Source organism: Ylistrum balloti, unplaced genomic scaffold (assembly GCF_031769215.1).
Source record: "Ylistrum balloti isolate Yb309-2 unplaced genomic scaffold, AGI_CSIRO_Ybal_v1 Utg371850, whole genome shotgun sequence".
In the NCBI taxonomy this organism is placed as follows: Eukaryota; Metazoa; Mollusca; class Bivalvia; order Pectinida; family Pectinidae; genus Ylistrum; species Ylistrum balloti.
In genome coordinates, this window is record NW_026782917.1 from 76320 (window position 1) to 99619 (window position 23300).

Consider the following 23300-nt stretch of genomic DNA (forward strand, 5'->3'; position numbering starts at 1 on the left):
GATGTAGTATTTTGGTAAGACAGAACGATATAGTGTTTTGGTAAAACAGAAACGATGTAGTGTTTTAGTGTTTTGGTAAGACAGTAACGATGTAGTGTTTTGGTAAGACAGAAACGATGCAGCATTTTGGTAAGACAGAAATATGCAGTGTTTTGGTACGACAGAAATATGCAGTGTTTTGGTAAGACAGAAATATGCAGTGTTTTGGTAAGACAAAAATGATGTAGTGTTTTGGTCAGACACAAACGATACAGTGTTTTGGTAAGACAGAAATGATGCAGTGTTTTGGTAAGACAGACATATGCAGTGTTTTGATAAGACTGAAATGATGTATTGATTTGGTAAGACAGAAACGATGTAGTGTTTTGATAAGACAGAAACGATGTAGTGTTTTAGTGTTTTGGTAAGACAGAAACGATGTAGTGTTTTGGTAAGACAGAAACGATGTAGTGTTTTGGTAAGACACAAACGATGCAGTGTTTTGGTAAGACAGAAACGATGTAGTGTTTTGGTAAGACAGAAACGATGTAGTGTTTTGATAAGACAGAAACGATGTAGTGTTTTGGTAAGACAGAAACCATACAGTGTTTTGATAAGACAGAAACGATGTAGTGTTTTGGTAAGACAGAACGATATAGTGTTTTGGTAAAACAGAAACGATGTAGTGTTTTAGTGTTTTGGTAAGACAGTAACGATGTAGTGTTTTGGTAAGACAGAAACGATATAGTGTTTTGGTAAGACAGACATGATATAGTGTTTTGGTAAGACAGAAACGATGTCGTGTTTTGGTATGACAGAAACCATACAGTGTTTTGGTAAGACTATGTAATCATTCACTTTCATCTTTACATCAGAATGATACATGTACTTGTAATTGTTAAAATTGAAAGGTTTTAAATGTCAGGAATTGTTAAACATTACAAACTATACCTATATTAGATTTGGACTCAAATAAATTATCTCCCTTTTTATCTCCTCTTCTACATGTACCAGGTAAAAGGATTCATAGGGGTAATATATAGAGGCAGATTCTTTACCTTTTTATCTAAAAAATGTCATATCTTAATTATTTTATACACATTGTAAAATTTGATATATAATGAAAAAAGTATACATCAACAATGACCAGACTGTTTCATAGGAGCTTTTCACTCATCAAATTCATCATTTTCAGCAGCAGCCATAAATATTTGTCAGAGATGAAAATGACGATCATATATAAACAAACAGGTGATTATTGCTTTTAACTGCCTTAAATTTATTTTGAATGATTTTCAAAGAAGCACAATCAATGTCCGTAGCATACTGTATAAATCTAAGAACATGCTCTATATTTAAAACAATAAGAAAACATGTTGATGTTGTATTGTACAAATGTACATGTATGTGTGCTAATAACGATGTGAACAAGAGGCGTAGCATCGATCGGTGTATACAATACTGTGCATAGTATAATCATTTGGTAGTCAGTATAATATGATACAACATATCTTCTTACACTTCAGTTATTTTGGGAATCCATCCATTTGATACAAAAAGTCAGTTTTAAAAACTACGTAATACAGTAGTTTCCTCCGGAGAAATGCACAAATTTGATGCATATTCATCCACTTCATACATCAAAGCCTTTGATAATTGAGGCAACAAGTTCCGAATGGGAGAAAACTGTGTTATGTGAGGTAATTCCGTAATGGTAGATAAGTGTGTAATGGGAGATGTCTCCATGTAATTGTGAAACTGTGTAATGTTAGATAAATGTGTAATGGGAGATAACTCTTTAATGGAAGCGATTCAGTGAAATGGGCAATACATTTGTTCACATACCTTGCTTGATAAGTTCTTTAAACTGTGTCTTTTCCTTGTAGTTTTTAGGAGGTTCACCATTGTGCTGTAAGAAAATTCAAAGATAAAATTTTATATAATATTGATGAACTTGAACAAGGAAAAAGCCAGTCACTTTAACAAATACTATATCCCTTCTACATTGCATACCATGTCAGACTAATACATTACTTTGAACATTAAGATCTTCAGGAGCGACCTTGTGAAAGGTTGCAACACATTCCACCTTTTGACATTGAAAATTGATCAATTGTAAATCAATGTTATTCAAAAATCTATGATTCAGATACTTTCTCCTTTTTCTTTTCTCTTACTTTGTCTTGATAATTTGTATTATTTATAAGTAAATAAATCAAAGGAAACTGACAACCAGAGATGAAAGAGGAACTGGGGTATGAAATTTTAGAATGATCCATCCACTACTTCAAGTAATAGCGATCTATCAAAGTAGAGAAAGTACCGAGACACTGACACTTTAAAAAAAAGAATGTTTAGAAAATGGTAATGCTAGATCAGTATTTACTGAGCTTTTTATCCTACCAGGATTATGCTACATTAGAGTGAACTTCTTCACAGGTATTTATCCAGATTTCTTTGGCAGTAATTAAACCAGGTTTTTAATTTTGCTGATGGTATTAAATCAGTGATTTTTGAACTTGTTAGAAATGTGTGACATTTCTTCCTCAGATACAGATACATGTAAGTTGGTTTCAAGGTTTTTAAGGAGAAGAAAGAAATGAATTACAACTCATAAAAAATCAATACATGCATACCAACAAACTGTCAACATTTTACATGTAGATAAAGTTTGAAACAAATAACGGTTGGTTGCTGTAAATATAATATAATATTGTAGCACTGTAGCAGCCATACCTGTTGTTTCCATGGGAGATCATATTGTAACACTGTAGCAGCCTTACCTGTTGTTTCCATGGAAGATCAGATTGTAACACTGTAGCAGCCTTACCTGTTGTTTCCATTGGAAATCAGACTGTAGCACTGTAGCAGCCATACCTGTTGTTTCCATGGGAGATCAGACTGTAACACTGTAGCAGCCTTACCTGTTGTTTCCATGGGAGATCAGATTGTAACACTGTAGCAGCCTTACCTGTTGTTTCCATTGGAGATCATATTGTAACACTGTAGCAGCCTTACCTGTTGTTTCCATGGGAGATCAGACTGTAACACTGTAGCAGTCTTACCTGTTGTTTCCATGGGAGATCAGATTGTAACACTGTAGCAGCCTTACCTGTTGTTTCCATGGGAGATCAGATTGTAACACTGTAGCAGCCTTACCTGTTGTTTCCATGGGAGATCAGATTGTAACACTGTAGCAGCCTTACCTGTTGTTTCCATGGGAGATCATATTGTAACACTGTAGCAGCCTTACCTGTTGTTTCCATGGGAGATAAGATTGTAACACTGTAGCAGCCTTACCTGTTGTTTCCATGGGAGATCAGATTGTAACACTGTAGCAGCCTTACCTGTTGTTTCCATGGGAGATCATATTGTAACACTGTAGCAGCCTTACCTGTTGTTTCCATGGGAGATAAGATTGTAACACTGTAGCAGCCTTACCTGTTGTTTCCATGGGAGATCAGACTGTAACAATGTAGCAGCCTTACCTGTTGTTTCCACACCTGTAGATACTTATACAGGATGACCAGCCATGGTGTATGGGAGTGGTCCTGTACCAAAAGAAAAATATCATTATCAAAATTGCAGGCTGATTAATCATTTATATTCTCAAAACATATAAATAAATATGACAAGGAAAAATCCTTTTCTGAATCAAATGATTAGAAGTTAATGCAATGGGATCTCACAACAGGTGATACTCAATCAGAAGATCACACAATGGGGAAATGGAAACTTGGTATTATAAACCATTTTAATCAGCCGTACCTTTTTATTCATTGTCTCAAGGTCAAGTGAATTACAGTATGTAACCAGTCCATCAAACTGCTTATCTAACCTCAGGTCCTCATGGGTGCTGTCAGGGTGAGACTCTATCACTGAAACACAAAGGTCAAAGGTCAACATAAAACAGAGGTCAATGTCAATACTAAATATTACATAATGGTCACCACCTAAGCACCTGCTGGTATATTATACTTCACCTGTGTGTTCCTGTACTGTCAGTATATTATACTTCACTTGTGTGTTCCTGTACTGTCAGTATATCATACTTCACCTGTGTGTTCCTGTACTGTCAGTATATCATACTTCACCTGTGTGTTCCTGTACTGTCAGTATATCATACTTCACCTGTGTGATCCTGTACTGTCAGTATATCATACTTCACCTGTGTGTTCCTGTACTGTCAGTATATCATACTTCACCTGTGTGTTCCTGTACTGTCAGTATATCATACTTCACCTGTGTGTTCCTGTACTGTCAGTATATCATACTTCACCTGTGTGTTCCTGTACTGCCAGTATATCATACTTCACCTGTGTGTTCCTGTACTGCCAGTATATCATACTTCACCTGTGTGTTCCTGTACTGTCAGTATATCATACTTCACCTGTGTGTTCCTGTACTGCCAGTATATCATACTTCACCTGTGTGTTCCTGTACTGTCAGTATATCATACTTCACCTGTGTGTTCCTGTACTGTCAGTATATCATACTTCACCTGTGTGTTCCTGTACTGCCAGTATATCATACTTCACCTGTGTGTTCCTGTTCTGTCAGTATATCATACTTCATCTGTGTGTTCCTGTACTGCCAGTATATCATACTTCACCTGTGTGTTCCTGTACTGTCAGTATATCATACTTCACCTGTGTGTTCCTGTACTGTCAGTATATCATACTTCACCTGTGTGTTCCTGTACTGCCAGTATATCATACTTCACCTGTGTGTTCCTGTACTGTCAGTATATCATACTTCACCTGTGTGTTCCTGTACTGTCAGTATATCATACTTCACCTGTGTGTTCCTGTACTGTCAGTATATCATACTTCACCTGTGTGTTCCTGTACTGCCAGTATATCATACTTCACCTGTGTGTTCCTGTACTGCCAGTATATCATACTTCACCTGTGTGTTCCTGTACTGCCAGTATATCATACTTCACCTGTGTGTTCCTGTACTCTCAGTATATCATACTTCACCTGTGTGTTCCTGTACTGCCAGTCTCATGTAGCCAATAAACCCATAACAACGACACACAAGGAGTGGAATGTTACTAGTCCACAGCTGCTTACTCAGTTGTAGTAAAGTCCTGTTAATAAATATTACAGAGAATTCACTCAAATGAAAATTCACAGTAAATTTTATGCCTTTAAGTATATTCAACATTCGAAATACCAACAAACAAATTTTCTTGTTATTAAGTACAGATTCATCTCTACAAAAATATATCACTGATTCACAGTAATATACTCCTTTTTGACCATTTCAGTTCAGTGCCAATAAAAGTCTTTTCATTTTCCTGTAATACACTCAGGCGTCCCCCTTCTTTTGAGTCAAAAATGATTTTCAATTTTCTCTGTATATTGTGAGATATTTATTAATACAGCTGATAAGTATTCATTCAACAAGGTAACTTTTCTTAAATATAGAATATAACACATCACTTCAAAATTATCTCCCTTTGATTTTTATTACACTTCAATTATAATAATAACAGTTGATTGGTTACAACAAGTTCTTTACCTTTCACACATGTTTGTAGCTATTACCATGGTAAAAGTGTTGAAGAAGCTAGGATCAGACTGTAGAAGCTTTTCTGGATGCTTTGAATAGAAAAGTTTTATAAATTATAAACATATTTTTTCCTTTCAAACATATCATAGGTGTTCCTCAATATCATTACCAAAACCTGAACAGTAAGATAACAACATTCTCCATCTTATAATTTTCTTTCTTTGTGAAGTCAGACAAGTCTATACTGAACAGTGACAGCTGATTAAATAACCATTTTGGACACAAATAGATCATTCATGGTAGGGTTAGGGTTAGGGTTTTGTTTCATAAATGAATTTTCCTTGCAAAAGTTGGCTCTACAGAAATCTGAAGATGGTCTAGAAAATTCTCTAACTTTTGATCAAAGAGAGTGAGTTAGGTAAATGTTACTGTAATATTCTATAAATATGTCAGGACAATTCATACAATCAGAGAGCAAACACATTAGAAACAAAGCCTGCACCAATTTCTAACACAGTGTCACAAAATACCCTAATCCACAACTATTTTATCAGGCAATAATTCTGGTAATAATTCCTCCTATATCTAAAAGTAGCTCTGAAGAACTGACAACTATAAATCTTAGTTCATTGTTCATTAATAGAGCTAGCTCATCCTCTGACTGTGAATCACAAGTTCTCCTCAAACCCTGGCTTTGTTGTAGGGGAGAAACATTTTCTGGAATTGTAGGAGAGTGATTATAGTTCAATAAGCAGTAAATTTGTAATAAAGCACTTTAGTTTCTCCACACAGACAGTACAGTATCATAAACATATCCATGGTATACAATGAACATATGATAGGATCAATTTCTTACTTCTTCTACAAAGTCCCCGGTAACATCAGGATTCAGCTCTCCCAACAGTTCTGTAGCTACCTTAGCCCGTGACTGTGGACAAAACATTTATAAATACTTTTATTAAACTTTAATTTTTCATAACATTTTTGTGAACAAATAAAGAATGTTGGGAAATTTTCAGATAAATTAATGGAAACGAACTATTAAACATTGCAACAGCAATCAGTAAGGAAATTCAGTCATTAAAATATCTAAATTAAATGTAGTATTGTTTTGCTTTAATGATTAACAAAAACTACATTACCTCGCCTAGGGAATCTTTGGTGAGGAAGAAACTGTAAGATAAAACAAAGGACGTGGTAAGATCATTTACATTCAATGCATACCAGGGTATGTAGCTCTTGTTGTGTATTTAATAATTATATGTACGCTTATTGGCAGACCTTTAAATTTGCATGTTGAAGATTATTTTTATCTTAATTGACCTATGAACTCTAAAAGACAAAAAAATGCTTAAATATCTAAATTATCCAAGACCATAGACAAAGTCATCCAGAAATGTTAGCCCTTAACTAGCATCATCTTAGATTTGTTCCACTTGACCCTTGACATGAAACCATCTTAGATATATCAAACTTTTAGCAGTTCAGTCGTGATGAAGATAACAATCAAATCATCTTTAAATAGTATTTGGAACTATGACAGGAAACTTCCGTAGACTTATATCAACTTGGACAACAATAAAGCAAATTTTCAATTTTACTTTTTTTGCCATGTAGAGCTTTATCACAGATCTGTGGTGGATTATTTCTTTAATGTATGGACTATGAAGAGACTTGTTCAAGAAGAACTCAGGTGGATTTTTTGTTCTTTTTTACTTCGTCTCAATTTTAGAAACTGCATGGTTGACAAGTAATTAAGAAGGGGTCTTTCATTTTCAATGTCTTGTGGAGACTTGTACACAGATCTCCTTACTTTTGTATTATTTTTTTTTCAGGTGAGTTCAGAACATCACCTCCAAAAACTTGATGAGTTCCACAGGAAGATCATAAGTCCAGAACTTAAATATCTGAGTCTGAAAAGTCACTCCAGATCTGAGGTCAGATTCTGTCTGTAGGGACTTACTTGTTTCCCACATCTTCTCCTTGAACTTTGTAACCATCAACTATTGTAAATGCACCAATCCCTGGATTAAATCAAATATGCACAGTCCTTTTGTAAGTTTCACTCAACTAAGAATCAAATTATACAAAGTTAAATAGTCACAATGCCTTGAAGTCTATTGAACTCAAATGTGGATTTTTTGTGTTATTAATTGCTGTAGAAATAAAACTTCATGAAATTTCTAAATCAAGGTTCTCTTCGTCTTAATTGTTGTTTTACCGAAAACCAAATACTATTTGCAAAACAATTTATTTTCATGAGTCAGCTGCAAAATCTGACCATGCATTCATGGTCATGATAACTTCACAACCTGTTATCAGAGATTAGATCCGATAGCAAACACAAGGAAGTGAAAAACTCAAAGAAACTTCAGCTGCAAAAATTAAGAAATTATTTGAAAATAAATTGGTTCACAGCATTATGTACTTGGATTTCTGTCCTCACAAATGTGACTTTTAACAATATAAGATCACTCAAATGCTATGACATTATCTTGATCGGTACAAAAGCCAAAACAAAATATAAACTCACTAAAAATCAAATTGAGAAATTCTTAATTAGATCTAGTATATCTGAATGCATTAAGACTTTGTAATAAACTTTGATATACAATATGAACATCTCTTTGCTCTATATTTAATGCAAAAACAATTATCAGAATATACAAACCAGGTAAAATGAGGTTTTTCAGGATTTCTGTACCAGTGGCTGTAGCATTGACAAGGCAAACCCTGGATGACTCAAGAGCAGCTTGTCCATGATCACCCCACAGTCTGAAATAAAATACCACACTTTTTAATGCCATACCCAATTTCTTGAAATTTCAAAGTTAGGTAAATTTACAAGGAATTAAGAATTCATTTCGTATTGGAATTTGAAGGATTGTGCCCGACTTGTTCACTGTGGTCAGTTTTAACTTTGGCTGTTTTTTGTGCATATTCATATTACGGTTTTAGACTGTTTAAGTCTAGATTCGACATAATATACAGAATATCCAAAATAATGCGCCATGTTTCGTGGAGGTAAGAGCTATCTGTACCAGTAATTCCTTTGCAATTCATTCTTGGGACTCGTTCATATCGTTTCACAAGTTCTGTTGTTGCACAAGGGACATTGTAAAACCAGGGACGTATAATACATCCCTGGTAAAACGAAATAAACTAGTCCCAAGGAGGAGTCCCGAAAGGGATTATTACTGGAGATGTGTTCTAATTCTTACTTAGTCGATTCTGAACGCAGGCCTATTAGGCCTCTATATTCAGATCCAAATCATGTCCGTATGTTAGTGTGGAGTCACTTCTGGATGATGCAGTACTGGTTATATCGGTATTTCCAAAAGCTGCGGTGTACATCCTGTCTTCCACTTTCCAAAACCTATCCATCCTGGCTTCAAACGAGTTTACGGATGGGGCTTGGACCACTACTTCTGGTAAGGAGTTCCAGTTGTTTACGACTCTCTGTGTAAAGGAATTCTTCCGGATGTTGAGCCTTGATATTGACTTTTCCAGTGAATGAGAATTACCTCTAGTTCTTTTCATCCGGTTCACCATCAGAAGACCTTTTGCTCCCTCCTCATCATAGATGCCTCTAAGTACCTTGTACACCTCAATCATATCGCCCCTGTTCCTTCTGTATTTCAGTGATGACAATTTTAGGTGTTTTAAACGCTCCTCATATGACATGTTTTTCATTCTAGGTAATAACTTTGTTGCCCTTCTTTGTACACTCTCTACAAGTTTAATGTCCTGGATATGATGAGGGTTCCAAATGCAAGCCCCGTACTCCAAATGAGGCCTTACCAAGACTTTATATACATACAAAATGTAACTAAACTTGCTGATATTGGATTTTTTGTCTATAGAAAAATTCATAAAATCATAGTACTGAAGTATCATGTTCATATCAATTCTCGAACCCAATGGGTTTTCTTATGATTTTATATCGTGTTCGGGTAGATTGTTATACTCTTTATGCAAATATTATACTAAGAATGGCGAGTGATGAACTTTACCTAAGCTGACGATCATATTTGTTGCTCTTGTCAATTCCATCTTTACCGGTTGACGCCATCTTGGAAAGTAAAGGGAGACAAGTCTGTTTCCGCGGGAATTATAAAATACGGAATAGTCGTTAATATAATATAGAGTGTATTATATTGATCAAGTACTGTGATTAAAGTCTTTCCAATAAAAAGCATCTGTTTCAATACACATAGATATTTTAATCTTTGTGAGCAATAAAGAAGCGCACGAGACCCTATAAGGGCGCTTTCGCGCAAGCAATTGGCCCCGGTTACGCGAATGAAGCCAAATGTAAATATTTGGGTTCTCTCCCTTGAAACGTCCGACCATTTTTTTTTTTTCCGTCCGTTGACTGAAAGATTCGGGCGAGATGGAGGGATATGTGGAATGTCCTGTTTGTCAGAAAACTTTTAAACAATCGCAGATAGACGTTCATGTAAATGCATGTTTAAACATCACGAATGCACATGACACGACGTGTGACAGTTTGACACTAATGACAGCAACAAAAAAGCGAAAATCAAATGACTCGAATGCATGGGGATGTTTGAAGCCTGTGACAGAAAAATCAGATACCAGTCCAGTACTGAAAAAGCAGAGAGTAACAATAGCAAACTCATGTAAAGGTCTCCCACAGGTTAAAAATGATGAAAACACCAGTACTTTGTCTCCAGGAACAAATACTACCCGTTGTCATGTTACTGAAAAGCCTGGAACTCCGAGTTGTGATCGGTCAAGTGGTAAAAATGACGATATCATCAGTATTGGTCTAACTGCTACCAGTAAGCCCCTGGCTGAGCAGATGCGCCCAAAGAGCCTAAAGGATTTCGTAGGACAAGATAAGGCAGTAGGCAAGAACAGTCTTTTGCGATCATTGTTACAGACGAATCAGATTCCCTCTCTAATACTGTGGGGACCCCCAGGATGTGGCAAGGTAAATAAGACATGTGTAACGTGCAATCAACCTCACTGTATAGCCATAGAACATCCCAACATTGTTTATAAAATAATTACAAAATACAAACATGTTAACATCATCATAATCCAAACTCAAAAACAATAAAACTAGGGTAAAACATGAACAGAAGAAAGATTTAGAGGAAGAATAAGACCATGTTCTGGAAGAGTAAACGTCTTCTGCTTCATTGACAACATCTGCCATGTAAAGCCAAGTAAGTAATTTCACTTTCTCAAATGAGAACAAGGTATACAACATGGGAACCAACAGGCAAACTAAAGAGTATCAAACACTTCCAGCTTCATATTGCACAAAGAAATAGAATATTTCTCAATGAGATCACTATGATTGCGAGTGGTTTATTTTTAGTGTAAAAGGAATGGGCTCGCTTTGACTTGCACATGACAGTACTAGGATCCCCGGATACGCCATCTTTTGGCTCAGTTGGGAAAACTATAGAGTATAATATGTAAATGTCTTCAGTTTGATTCCATGGTCATAGAATTATGTTTTCCTTATTCTCTATTATTGATTGGCACCTGTGATAATAGGTATAAATTTGAGAAATCTCTAAAAAAAAAAACATTGTCAGCATTAAAGGAGTTGGTTTGTTTGGCTCAAAATATCATATGTTAGACCCAGTACAATTATATCAAATTGTTAACTGTCTGTAAAGTAACATTTAGGTCTATTTATAGACAACACTGGCCAAGATAATTGCACAGCAATGCAATGCTGGAAGCACCTTAAAGTTTGTACAGCTGTCGGCGACAACTTCAGGGGTCAATGATGTCAAGGAGGTGGTCAAGATGGCAAGGAATGACCAGAAGATGCTGAAGAAAAAGACAATTCTCTTCCTGGATGAAATACATCGGTTCAACAAAACACAACAGGTATTTCAGAACATTTTCTCATAACAATCACTAGAAGATTTGAGTACACTATGTACGTCAGTGCTTGTACGCTCCACACTAATCATTTGTCTAATGAAGGTGACCGTGAAGATCTTGTACACTACGTAGGTCAGTTCTAGTACGCTCTACACTGGTCCTTTGTCTGATGAAGGTGACCGTGTAGATCTACGTACATGATTCTATAAATCATAACAAGTCTGTCAAACTCTGAATAGACAGGAGGTTTGTTAGATGTTGCTGGTTTCTTCTGCATTACGTTGTTAGTTTGTTTGGTATTTCAGGATTACGTTGTTAGTCAGTTTGTTTGGTATTTCAGGATTACATTGTAAGTCAGTTTGTTTGGTATTTCAGGATTACGTTGTTAGTCAGTTTGTTCGGTATTTCAGGATTACGTTGTTAGTCAGTTTGTTTAGTATTTCAGGACTACGTTGTTAGTCAGTTTGTTTAGTATTTCAGGATTACGTTGTTAGTCAGTTTCTTCGGTATTTCAGGATTACGTTGTTAGTCAGTTTGTTTGGTATTTCAGGATTACATTGTTAGTCAGTTTGTTTGGTATTTCAGGATTACGTTGTTAGTCAGTTTCTTTGGTATTTCAGGATTACATTGTTAGTCAGTTTGTTTGGTATTTCAGGATTACGTTGTTAGTCAGTTTCTTCGGTATTTTAGGATTACGTTGTTAGCCAGTTTCTTCGGTATTTCAGGATTACGTTGTTAGTCAGGTTGTTCGGTATTTCAGGATTACGTTGTTAGTCAGTTTGTTCGGTATTTCAGGATTACGTTGTTAGTCAGTTTCTTCGGTATTTTAGGATTACATTGTTAGTCAGTTTGTTTGGTATTTCAGGATTACATTGTTAGTCAGTTTCTTCGGTATTTCAGGATTACGTTGTTAGTCAGTTTGTTTGGTATTTCAGGATTACATTGTTAGTCAGTTTCTTCGGTATTTCAGGATTACGTTGTTAGTCAGTTTCTTTGGTATTTCAGGATTACGTTGTTAGTCAGTTTCTTCGGTATTTCAGGATTACGTTGTTAGTCAGTTTGTTTGGTATTTCAGGATTACGTTGTTAGTCAGTTTGTTTGGTATTTCAGGATTACGTTGTTAGTCAGTTTGTTTGGTATTTCAGGATTACGTTGTTAGTCAGTTTGTTTGGTATTTCAGGATTACGTTGTTAGTCAGTTTCTTCGGTATTTCAGGACTCCCTTTTGCCCCATGTGGAAGATGGAACCATTATTCTGATCGGGGCCACTACTGAGAACCCTTCCTTCCAGGTGAACGGTGCCTTGCTGAGTCGTTGTCGTGTTATCACACTGGATAAACTTGAACCCGCTGACCTCCAGCATATACTTAGCAAGGCTGTACTGGCTGTTGGTGGAGCTGTCTTACCAGATGGTAGTGGTCCAGATGAAGAACAGACAAGCAAGTATGGCTGTTAACTTTACAGCTGTTAACTTTACAGGTTTTTAAGGCGAAGCTAAAAAGTGTAACAGAGGGGGTTTTTGTGTGGGAAGTAATGGGTCAAAACATATGAAATGCCATAAATTAAGTTGGTTTTGTATGTGGTGTTATTATTGTAAATTTTTTGGGGAAGAAATGGGTAATTGGTGTGTCTGGTTTTTAATTATGAAGTGTCATTTATATGGATTTCTAGGCAACAAACTTTGAATGGACATTGTAGCACTACATGTGAAGTGTACCACCCAGAGTGTAAAACTCAAATAATTTGATTTGAACAGGTGAAGTGAGCAATACCAATTTATCATGGTAAAAAATAGGCAACAAGATCAGATAGAGTTTACAGTGAGGTTTAAGGGTAGTAACAATGGACTAATGACTTCAGTGATAAATATTGAACCCATGCTTTCATTTCTGTGTGGATGATCAGGAAACAGTGCTGACCTTAAATCAGCCTGACCCCTACTCTGGTGATGGGTTTGATAGAAACAGATAGCTTTCTTCCTTGACAAGTCCAAAAAATTTATTGTGTGCCAAGTTTTTTCCTACATGTACATGGTAAGGTGTTCTGGATAGGTTATAAACTGTATGTATACATAACACTCATTAACTGTGGTACATAGTGGAAACAATCATGAACTTTTATTAGAAAAGTTCACGGCCATACATATTACATTGAAGTTGAAAAACTTTTGTTATTTTTTATTTGTCATTTGTTCATTTAATTTTTATGGATCAACGCTACCTTCAAATTCAGCAAAAATCAAACTGTAACAAAAGTTTCCCAATTTACAGCTGAAAACGTATGCTGCATAGCCTTCTGAATATTATTTGTGTACTTTATGTTAAAATGTCTTCAGCTTGAAATGTACACTGATGTGCTGGCATGGTGACGTATAGACAAAGGACATGTGTACCTGATAGAGTAGGATTTAGTTCTTACAAATTTCGTTACATTTAGTGTATTATCAGAAACATGCTTTTTTTTAATTTTCTCTTTTGTTTAAACAATATTTGGTAATTCAACAATATTACAATAGCATGCATTACATTTTGGATGGGAAAACATACTGGAAGCTTTTGTTTTGTTTAAAAATACTAGATCAAAATAATGTTCATCAAAAGAAAATAAAGTAATGATAATTAAGATATATGATATTACAAGATAATGACTTCGTTGTTATGTGGTGTTTACAGGAATTGTGTGTATGTAGAGCAGCAGGCACTGACCACCCTGTCTAATTTATGTGACGGAGACGCGAGAGCAGCCCTCAATAGTCTCCACATGGCCTTACAATCCCGCCTCTGTCAGCACAATAGCCAATTTCACAATTTCTGTCACTCGACCTCTAGTCAGCAGAGAGGACAACAAGTTGTGACTTCTGCAGATGTGAAGGAAGGTCTGCAAAGGTCACATGTCTTGTATGATAGGGCTGGGGAGGAACATTACAACTGTATTTCTGCTCTGCACAAGTCTATACGGGGCTCTGATGCCACTGCTGCCCTCTATTGGCTGGCAAGGATGCTGGAAGGTGGAGAAAATCCCTTGTATATTGCACGTAGGCTAATCAGAGTGGCTAGTGAAGACATCGGTCAGTAAATGTTTATCACTATGTAACTTAATATCAGTGACATGTAAGTACATAGGTATAAGGCTGTAATGTCACTGTTCACATATTGTCTGGTATTACTTTGTATAATGTCACTATTATCAGATAGTCCGGTATTACTTTGTATAATGTCACTATTATCAGATAGTCCGGTATTACTTTGTATAATGTCACTATTATCAGATAGTCCGGTATTACTTTGTATAATGTCACTATTATCAGATAGTCTAGTATTACTTTGTATAATGTCACTATTATCAGATAGTCCGGTATTACTTTGTATAATGTCACTATTATCAGATAGTCCGGTATTACTTTGTATAATGTCACTATTATCAGATAGTCTAGTATTACATGTATAATGTCACTATTATCAGATAGTCTAGTATTACTTTGTATAATGTCACTATTATCAGATAGTCCGGTATTACTTTGTATAATGTCACTATTATCAGATAGTCTAGTATTACTTTGTATAATGTCACTATTATCAGATAGTCTAGTATTACTTTGTATAATGTCACTATTATCAGATAGTCTAGTATTACATGTATAATGTCACTATTATCAGATAGTCCGGTATTACTTTGTATAATGTCACTATTATCAGATAGTCCGGTATTACTTTGTATAATGTCACTATTATCAGATAGTCTAGTATTACATGTATAATGTCACTATTATCAGATAGTCTAGTATTACTTTGTATAATGTCACTATTATCAGATAGTCCGGTATTACTTTGTATAATGTCACTATTATCAGATAGTCTAGTATTACTTTGTATAATGTCACTATTATCAGATAGTCTAGTATTACTTTGTATAATGTCACTATTATAAGATAGTCCGGTATTACATGTATATTGTCACTATTATCAGATAGTCCGGTATTACTTTGTATAATGTCACTATTATAAGATAGTCTAGTATTGCATGTATAATGTCACTATTATAAGATAGTCTAGTATTACTTTGTATAATGTCACTATTATAAGATAGTCTAGTATTACATGTATAATGTCACTATTATCAGATAGTCTAGTATTACTTTGTATAATGTCACTATTATAAGATAGTCTAGTATTACTTTGTATAATGTCACTATTATAAGATAGTCTAGTATTACATGTATAATGTCACTATTATCTGATAAAATGTAGATACATGTTATTACTGGAATTATCTCGGGGAATACATGTGTGTTTGTAGGTCTGTTATTACTGGAATTATCTCGGGGAATACACATGTGTTTGTAGGTCTGTTATTACTGGAATTATCTCGGGAATACATGTGTGTTTGTAGGTCTGTTATTACTGGAATTATCTCGGGAATACATGTGTGTTTGTAGGTCTGTTATTACTGGAATTATCTCGGGGAATACATGTGTGTTTCTAGGTCTGTTATTACTGGAATTATCTCGGAGAATACGCTTGTATTTGTAGGTCTTGCAGATCCTTCAGCTCTCACGCAGGCTGTGTCTGCCTACCAAGCCTGTCAACTGATAGGGATGCCAGAATGTGATGTAAGTAAACTACTTTCTCTAGGTTGCATGTATATTTACTGAAGATAAAGGTCACTGAAGTCATATCTTCTTTTAAGCAAATTACATGTACCACAATAGGAAAAGTAGCTAGAAGTTATCCTTCTTGGAGCAGTGACCTGTAGCTGGTAACAATGAAAAGTGACTTATAACTGGCTTTTATTGAGCAGTAACCTGTAGCTGGCTTGCAGTGAAAAGTGACTTACAACTGGCTTTTATTGAGCAGTGACCTGTAGTTAGCTTGCAGTGAAAAGTGACTTATAACGCTTGTATTGAGCAGTGACCTGTAGCTGGCTTGCAGTGAAAAGTGACTTATAATGCTTATATTGAGCAGTGACCTGTAGCTGGCTTGCAGTGAAGAGTGACTTATAACTGGCTTGTATTGAGCAGTGACCTGTAGCTGGCTTGCAGTGAAGAGTGACTTATAACTGGCTTGTATTGAGCAGTGACCTGTAGCTGGCTTGCAGTGAAGAGTGACTTATAACTGGCTTGTATTGAGCAGTGACCTGTAGCTAGCTTGCAGTGAAGAGTGACTTATAACTGGCTTGTATTGAGCAGTGATCTGTAGCTAGCTTGCAGTGAAGAGTGACTTATAACTGGCTTGTATTGAGTAGTGACCTGTAGCTAGCTTGCAGTGAAGAGTGACTTATAACTGGCTTGTATTGAGCAGTGATCTGTAGCTAGCTTGCAGTGAAGAGTGACTTATAACTGGCTTGTATTGAGCAGTGACCTGTAGCTAGCTTGCAGTGAAGAGTGACTTATAACTGGCTTGTATTGAGTAGTGATCTGTAGCTAGCCTGCAGTGAAGAGTGACTTATAACTGGCTTGTATTGAGTAGTGACCTGTAGCTAGCTTGCAGTGAAGAGTGACTTATAACTGGCTTGTATTGAGTAGTGACCTGTAGCTAGCTTGCAGTGAAGAGTGACTTATAACTGGCTTGTATTGAGTACTGCAGTGAAGAGTGACTTATAACTGGCTTGTATTGCATTGAGTAGTGAGTATTGAGCAGTGACCTGTAGCTAGCTTGCAGTGAAGAGTGACTTATAACTGGCTTGTATTGAGCAGTGACCTGTAGCTAGCTTGCAGTGAAGAGTGACTGGCTTGTATTATAACTGGCTTGCAGTGAAGAGTGACTTATAACTATTGAGCAGTGACCTGTAGCTAGCTTGCTGAAGAGTGACTTATAACTGGCTTGTATTGAGCAGTGACCTGTAGCTAGCTTGCAGTGAAGAGTGACTTATAACTGGCTTGTATTGAGCAGTGACCTGTAGCTAGCTTGCAGTGAAGAGTGACTTATAACTGGCTTGCATTGAGCAGTGACCTGTAGCTAGCTTGCAGTGAAGAGTGACTTATAACTGGCTTGTATTGAGCAGTGACCTGTAGCTGGCTTGCAGTGAAGAGTGACTTATAACTGGCTTGTATTGAGCAGTGACCTGTAGCTAGCTTGCAGTGAAAGTGACTTATAACTGGCTTGTATTGAGTAGTGACCTGTAGCTAGCTTGCAGTGAAGAGTGACTTATAACTGGCTTGTATTGAGCAGTGACCTGTAGCTAGCTTGCAGTGAAGAGTGACTTATAACTGGCTTGTATTGAGCAGTGACCTGTAGCTAGCTTGCAGTGAAGAGTGACTTATAACTGGCTTGTATTGAGCAGTGACCTGTAGCTAGCTTGCAGTGAAGAGTGACTTATAACTGGCTTGTATTGAGTAGTGACCTGTAGCTGGCTTGCAGTGAAGAGTGACTTATAACTGGCTTGTATTGAGTAGTGACCTGTAGCTAGCTTGCAGTGAAGAGTGACTTATAACTGGCTTGTATTGAGTAGTGACCTGTAGCTAGCTTGCAGTGAAGAGTGACTTATAACTGGCTTGTATTGAGCAGTGACATGTTCAGAATGTTCAAACATATTTCAAGTTATTGTAATCTTTCATCAAAAAGTATTTATCTCAATGCAGAGAGCAATAATTTCATGAATGATTTATATTAGTTATTTGTTATATAGGAGTCCCAATTCAGTTTTGATAACGGTTGTGTATTTATTAAGGATCTGTATTTGTACACTTTTACCTATACAGGTGATACTGGCCCAGGCTACAGTGTACCTTTGTAGAGCTCCTAAATCTGTAGAAATATACAACGCTTACGATAAAGCCAAAACACAGGTGAAAGGTCATCATGGTACACAGCCTTCAGTTCCACTTCATCTAAGGAATGCTCCCACAAAACTGATGAAATCCTTAGGTAAGAATTATGCTTCTAAAATCATCTGACCCAAAGGGTCAGGATGACCTATAGGCATTGTGTTTCATCTGTCGTCATGCAATGTCTGCTGTGTTTTAACTTTCCATTCAGATGACTTCCCAATAACCAGAAGGTACAGGGTACTGATATTGGGCCTGTAGCATGATGGAATAAAGGGCGACCATGTTTGTTTATATAAATGATGTTGACAGGCTTTCAAGGTCACAGGTGTCAATTATGTTTAAATCTTTAAACGACAGCTTCTCAATTACCAAAAGGTCCATGGTGCTGATATTATGTCTGTATCGTGATGGAATGAAAGGCTACCAAGTTTGTTTATATAAATTACCTTGACCTGCTTTTAAGGTTATAGATGTCAATATATGTTAAAATCCTTAAACAACATCTTCTCAATTACCAAAAGGCCAAGGGTCTTGATATTGGGCCTATAACATGTTTTTTCAACAAGCAATATGCCTGGAGTAATGGCATTTGTGTAGTGCATGTATAAAGAATATGATTTCAAGTTTACGGAAAATGTCTTTATGAACCAATCAGTGTCTTTTATAGAAGCTGCAGAGTAGTTGAGCAATTTTTGTTAGACCTATTTGGCCTCTTTCATTAATAGGTCTTTATAGTCAGATGACTCTTAAAGCCTGTGGGCCTCTTGTTTTAACACATATTGTAAGTTGGTATATTTATGCAGACATCATAAAAGTTTACAAAATTAGACGACAAAAATCAATGTCTTAATTGCAATATACAGTTGGCTTGTAAAGGAATGAAGTTCTGTCCTTCAGAAATTAAAGTTTTCTGCTTGAATAATATAACAACTTGTTTTCATGGATTCATCCTGCAAATGGATTCTGTTCACTCATCTATTGGAATTTGTGTCTTTGTTTCCGAAGACAAATTTTCTGAAAAGATTTTTGTGATTCTTATTTTTCTATGATGAAAAAATGGTTTGAAGATCATACAATGTTGATTATTTTAATATTCATATTAAAACTTAAACTGGTGGTGGCCACTTCTAGTTCATGCTCAAACAATAACTGTCAGTTAATATATATTTTCTTGAAAAAAAATTACTTGAATATGGCCTTTTTATGCCCCCGCCATTTATGGCCGGGGGCATATAGCGTTGCCCATGTCCGTCCGTCCCGTCCCGTCCCGTCGCGTCCCGTCCCAAATCAGTATATACCACCTAACAACTTCATTTGGAAGGCAATTTTCATGAAACTTCATACAAATATCAAGTATGGAAAGACCTCATGCAGTGTTGAATTTCTCGGCATTCTAAAAAAAGATGGCCACCAGGGGGAGATAACTCAAAAAAGAGGAACATCATCTTATTTCTACATAATTTGGTACTTGTGGGTTTTAAGGCATAAGGAACTAATATACTCCCTCATTTTTTCCAGAGAACAAAATTCCAAATTCATGTACGTTAAATCAACTTGTCAATTTAAGTATGAAACTTTAGTTGTACATAGTTGCATACAAATTAACAAAATCATCTCTTTCGGACCTTTCACTATTATTTCACATGGTGGGGCGGGGGCATTCATGTCTTATAGACATTTTCTAGTTTGTCAGTTATTTTGTAACAGTCCTCATGAAATCATTGTATGGCTTTATTGTCAGGAAATGTTGCAGTCTTGTCAGAAAATCTCATTTTCCAACCTTATCTCTTTCAAATTTAGTAGGCAATATGACCATGACATTAATATTGGGCTTCTCTCAGCAGCATTTCAGTTCATCAGATTATGGCAGGGTTAATGCTCTTTGTTATAAATGATGATAAAGGCCCATAGTCACAGTGTATTATTTATGATTTGTTATTACAGGTTACCACCTTTGTTTTGTTACAGGTTATGTGGTAACAAACCTTCATGTTACAGGTTATGTGGTTACAAACCTTCATGTTACAGGTTATGTGATAACAATCCTTTATGTTACTGGTTATGTGGTTACAAACCTTCATGTTACGGGTTATGTGGTAACAAACCTTCATGTTACAGGTTATGTGGTTACAAACCTTCATGTTACTCGTTATGTGGTAACAAACCTTCATGTTACAGGTTATGTGGTTACAAACCTTCATGTTACGGGTTATGTGGTAACAAACCTTCATGTTACAGGTTATGTGGTTACAAACCTTCATGTTTCATGTTACAGGTTATGTGGTAACAAACCTTCATGTTACAGGTTATGTGGTTACAAACCTTTATGTTACAGGTTATGTGGTAACAAACCTTCATGTTACATGTTACAGGTTATGTGGTTATGTACAGGTTATGATAACAATGTTACCTTCATGTTACAGTTTATGTGGTAACAAACCTTCATGTTACAGGTTATGTGGTAACAAACCTTCATGTTACAGGTTATGTGGTAACAAACCTTCATGTTACAGGTTATGTGGTAACAAACCTTCATGTTACAAACCTTTATGGTTATGTGGTAACAAACCTTCATGTTACAGGTTATGTGGTTACAAACCTTCATGTTACAGGTTATGTGGTAACAAACCTTCATGTTACAGGTTATGTGGTAACAAACCTTCATGTTACAGGTTATGTGGTAACAAACCTTCATGTTACAGGTTATGTGGTAACAAACTTTCATGTTACACGTTATGTGGTTACAAACCTTCATGTTACAGGTTATGTGGTTACAAACCTTCATGTTACAGGTTATGTGGTTACAAACCTTCATGTTACAGGTTATGTGGTAACAAACCTTCATGTTACAGGTTATGTGGTAACAAACCTTCATGTTACAGGTTATGTGGTAACAAACCTTCATGTTACAGGTTAGGTTATGTGGTTATGTGGTTACAAACCTTCATGTTACAAACCTTCATGTTACAGGTTATGTGGTAACAAACCTTCATGTTACAGGTTATGTGGTAACAAACCTTCATGTTACAGGTTATGTGGTTACAAACCTTCATGTTACAGGTTATGTGGTAACAAACCTTCATGTTCGTTATGTGGTAACAAACCTTTATGTTACTCGTTATGTGGTAACAAAACAGGTTATGTGGTTACAAACCTTTATGTTACAGGTTATGTGGTAACAAACCTTCATGTTACAGGTTATGTGGTTACAAACCTTTATGTTACAGGTTATGTGGTAACAAACCTTCATGTTACAGGTTATGTGGTAACAAACCTTCATGTTACAGGTTATGTGGTAACAAACCTTCATGTTACTCGTTATGTGGTAACAAACCTTTATGTTACTCGTTATGTGGTAACAAACCTTCATGTTACAGGTTATGTGGTTACAAACCTTCATGTTACAGGTTATGTGATAACAATCCTTTATGTTACAGGTTATGTGGTTACAAACCTTCATGTTACAGGTTATGTGGTAACAAACCTTCATGTTACAGGTTATGTGGTAACAAACCTTCATGTTACAGGTTATGTGGTTACAAACCTTCATGTTACAGGTTATGTGGTAACAAACCTTCATGTTACAGGTTATGTGGTTACAAACCTTTATGTTTCAGGTTATGTGGTTACAAACCTTCATGTTACTCGTTATGTGGTAACAAACCTTCATGTTACAGGTTATGTGGTTACAAACCTTTATGTTACAGGTTATGTGGTTACAAACCTTCATGTTACAGGTTATGTGATAACAATCCTTTATGTTACAGTTTATGTGGTAACAAACCTTCATGTTACAGGTTATGTGGTAACAAACCTTCATGTTACAGGTTATGTGGTAACAAACCTTCATGTTACTCGTTATGTGGTAACAAACCTTTATGTTACTCGTTATGTGATAACAAACCTTCATGTTACAGGTTATGTGGTTACAAACCTTTATGTTACAGGTTATGTGGTTACAAACCTTCATGTTACAGGTTATGTGATAACAATCCTTTATGTTACAGTTTATGTGGTAACAAACCTTCATGTTACAGGTTATGTGGTAACAAACTTTCATGTTACAGGTTATGTGGTAACAAACCTTCATGTTACTCGTTATGTGGTAACAAACCTTTATGTTACTCGTTATGTGATAACAAACCTTCATGTTACAGGTTATGTGGTAACAAACCTTCATGTTACAGGTTATGTGATAACAAACTTTTATGTTATAGGTTATGTGGTAACAAACCTTCATGTTACAGGTTATGTGGTAACAATCCTTTATGTTACAGGTTATGTGGTAAGAAACCTTCATGTTACATGTGATGTGGTAACAAACCTTTATGTTACTCGTTATGTGGTAACAAACCTTCATGTTACAGGTTATGTGGTTACAAACCCTTCTGTTACAGGTTATGCGGTTACAAACCCTTCTGTTACAGGTTATGTGGTTACAAACCCTTCATGTTACAGTTTATGTGGTTACAAACCCTTCTGTTACAGGTTATGTGGTAACAAACCTTCATGTTACACGTTATGTGGTTACAAACCTTCATGTTAAAGGTTATGTGGTTACAAACCTTCATGTTACAGGTTATGTGGTAACAAACCTTTATGTTACAGGTTATGTGGTAACAAACCTTCATGTTACTCATTATGTGGTAACAAACCAGGTTATGTGGTAACAAACCTTCATGTTACAGGTCATGTGGTTACAAACTCTTCTGTTACAGGTTATGTGGTTACAAACCTTTATGTTACAGGTTATGTGGTAACAAACCTTCATGTTACTCGTTATGTGGTAACAAACCTTCTTGTTACTCGTTATGCGGTAACAAACCTTCATGTTACTCATTATGTGGTAACAAACCTTTATGTTACTCGTTATGTGGTAACAAACTTTTATGTTACAGGTTATGTGGTAACAAACCTTCATGTTACAGGTCATGTGGTTACAAATGTTACAGGTTATGTGGTTACAAACCCTTCTGTTACAGGTTATATGATAACAAACCTTTGTTTTGTTACAGGTTATGGTAAAGGGAATACCTTCCTCCAGAACTCAAGAATATCAACTTTTTTACATGTAAATCAAAAATCCTAAACCTACTTATTCTATCAAGTGTAATATTTTCATGAGAGTATGTAAGACCAGGGAGAAATGGTCAAATGTTGATATATTA

At 36.0% G+C, this 23300-nt stretch overlaps 2 protein-coding genes across 4 annotated transcripts in view; one reads left to right on the forward strand and one right to left on the reverse strand.

Annotated features, from left to right (window-relative positions):
- LOC132563763 (NEDD8-activating enzyme E1 regulatory subunit-like) overlaps positions 1-9568 on the reverse strand; it is a 42185-nt gene extending 32617 nt beyond the window's left edge. For all 3 annotated transcript variants that reach the window (XR_009554811.1, XM_060228517.1, XM_060228516.1), the window contains exons 1-10: positions 9510-9568; positions 8168-8271; positions 7460-7520; positions 6639-6669; positions 6353-6424; positions 5506-5585; positions 4962-5071; positions 3748-3857; positions 3468-3530; positions 1825-1888 (exon numbers count right to left, since the gene is read on the reverse strand). Coding sequence is in view for 2 of the 3 variants with exons in the window: in XM_060228517.1 (XP_060084500.1) it covers positions 1825-1888; positions 3468-3530; positions 3748-3857; positions 4962-5071; positions 5506-5585; positions 6353-6424; positions 6639-6669; positions 7460-7520; positions 8168-8271; positions 9510-9568 (754 nt within the window). In the remaining variant the exon portion in view is untranslated. The remainder of the gene's footprint in view (positions 1-1824; positions 1889-3467; positions 3531-3747; positions 3858-4961; positions 5072-5505; positions 5586-6352; positions 6425-6638; positions 6670-7459; positions 7521-8167; positions 8272-9509) is intronic.
- Positions 9569-9889: 321 nt separating this feature from the next.
- On the forward strand, positions 9890-23155 carry LOC132563766 (ATPase WRNIP1-like; the record flags this gene model as incomplete). Its single annotated transcript, XM_060228518.1, has 7 exons — positions 9890-10453; positions 11176-11370; positions 12583-12809; positions 14039-14433; positions 15896-15975; positions 18064-18229; positions 23148-23155. Coding segments are annotated over exons 1-7 (1635 nt in total), but the record flags the coding sequence as incomplete, so codon positions are not given.
- Positions 23156-23300: the final 145 nt, after the last annotated feature.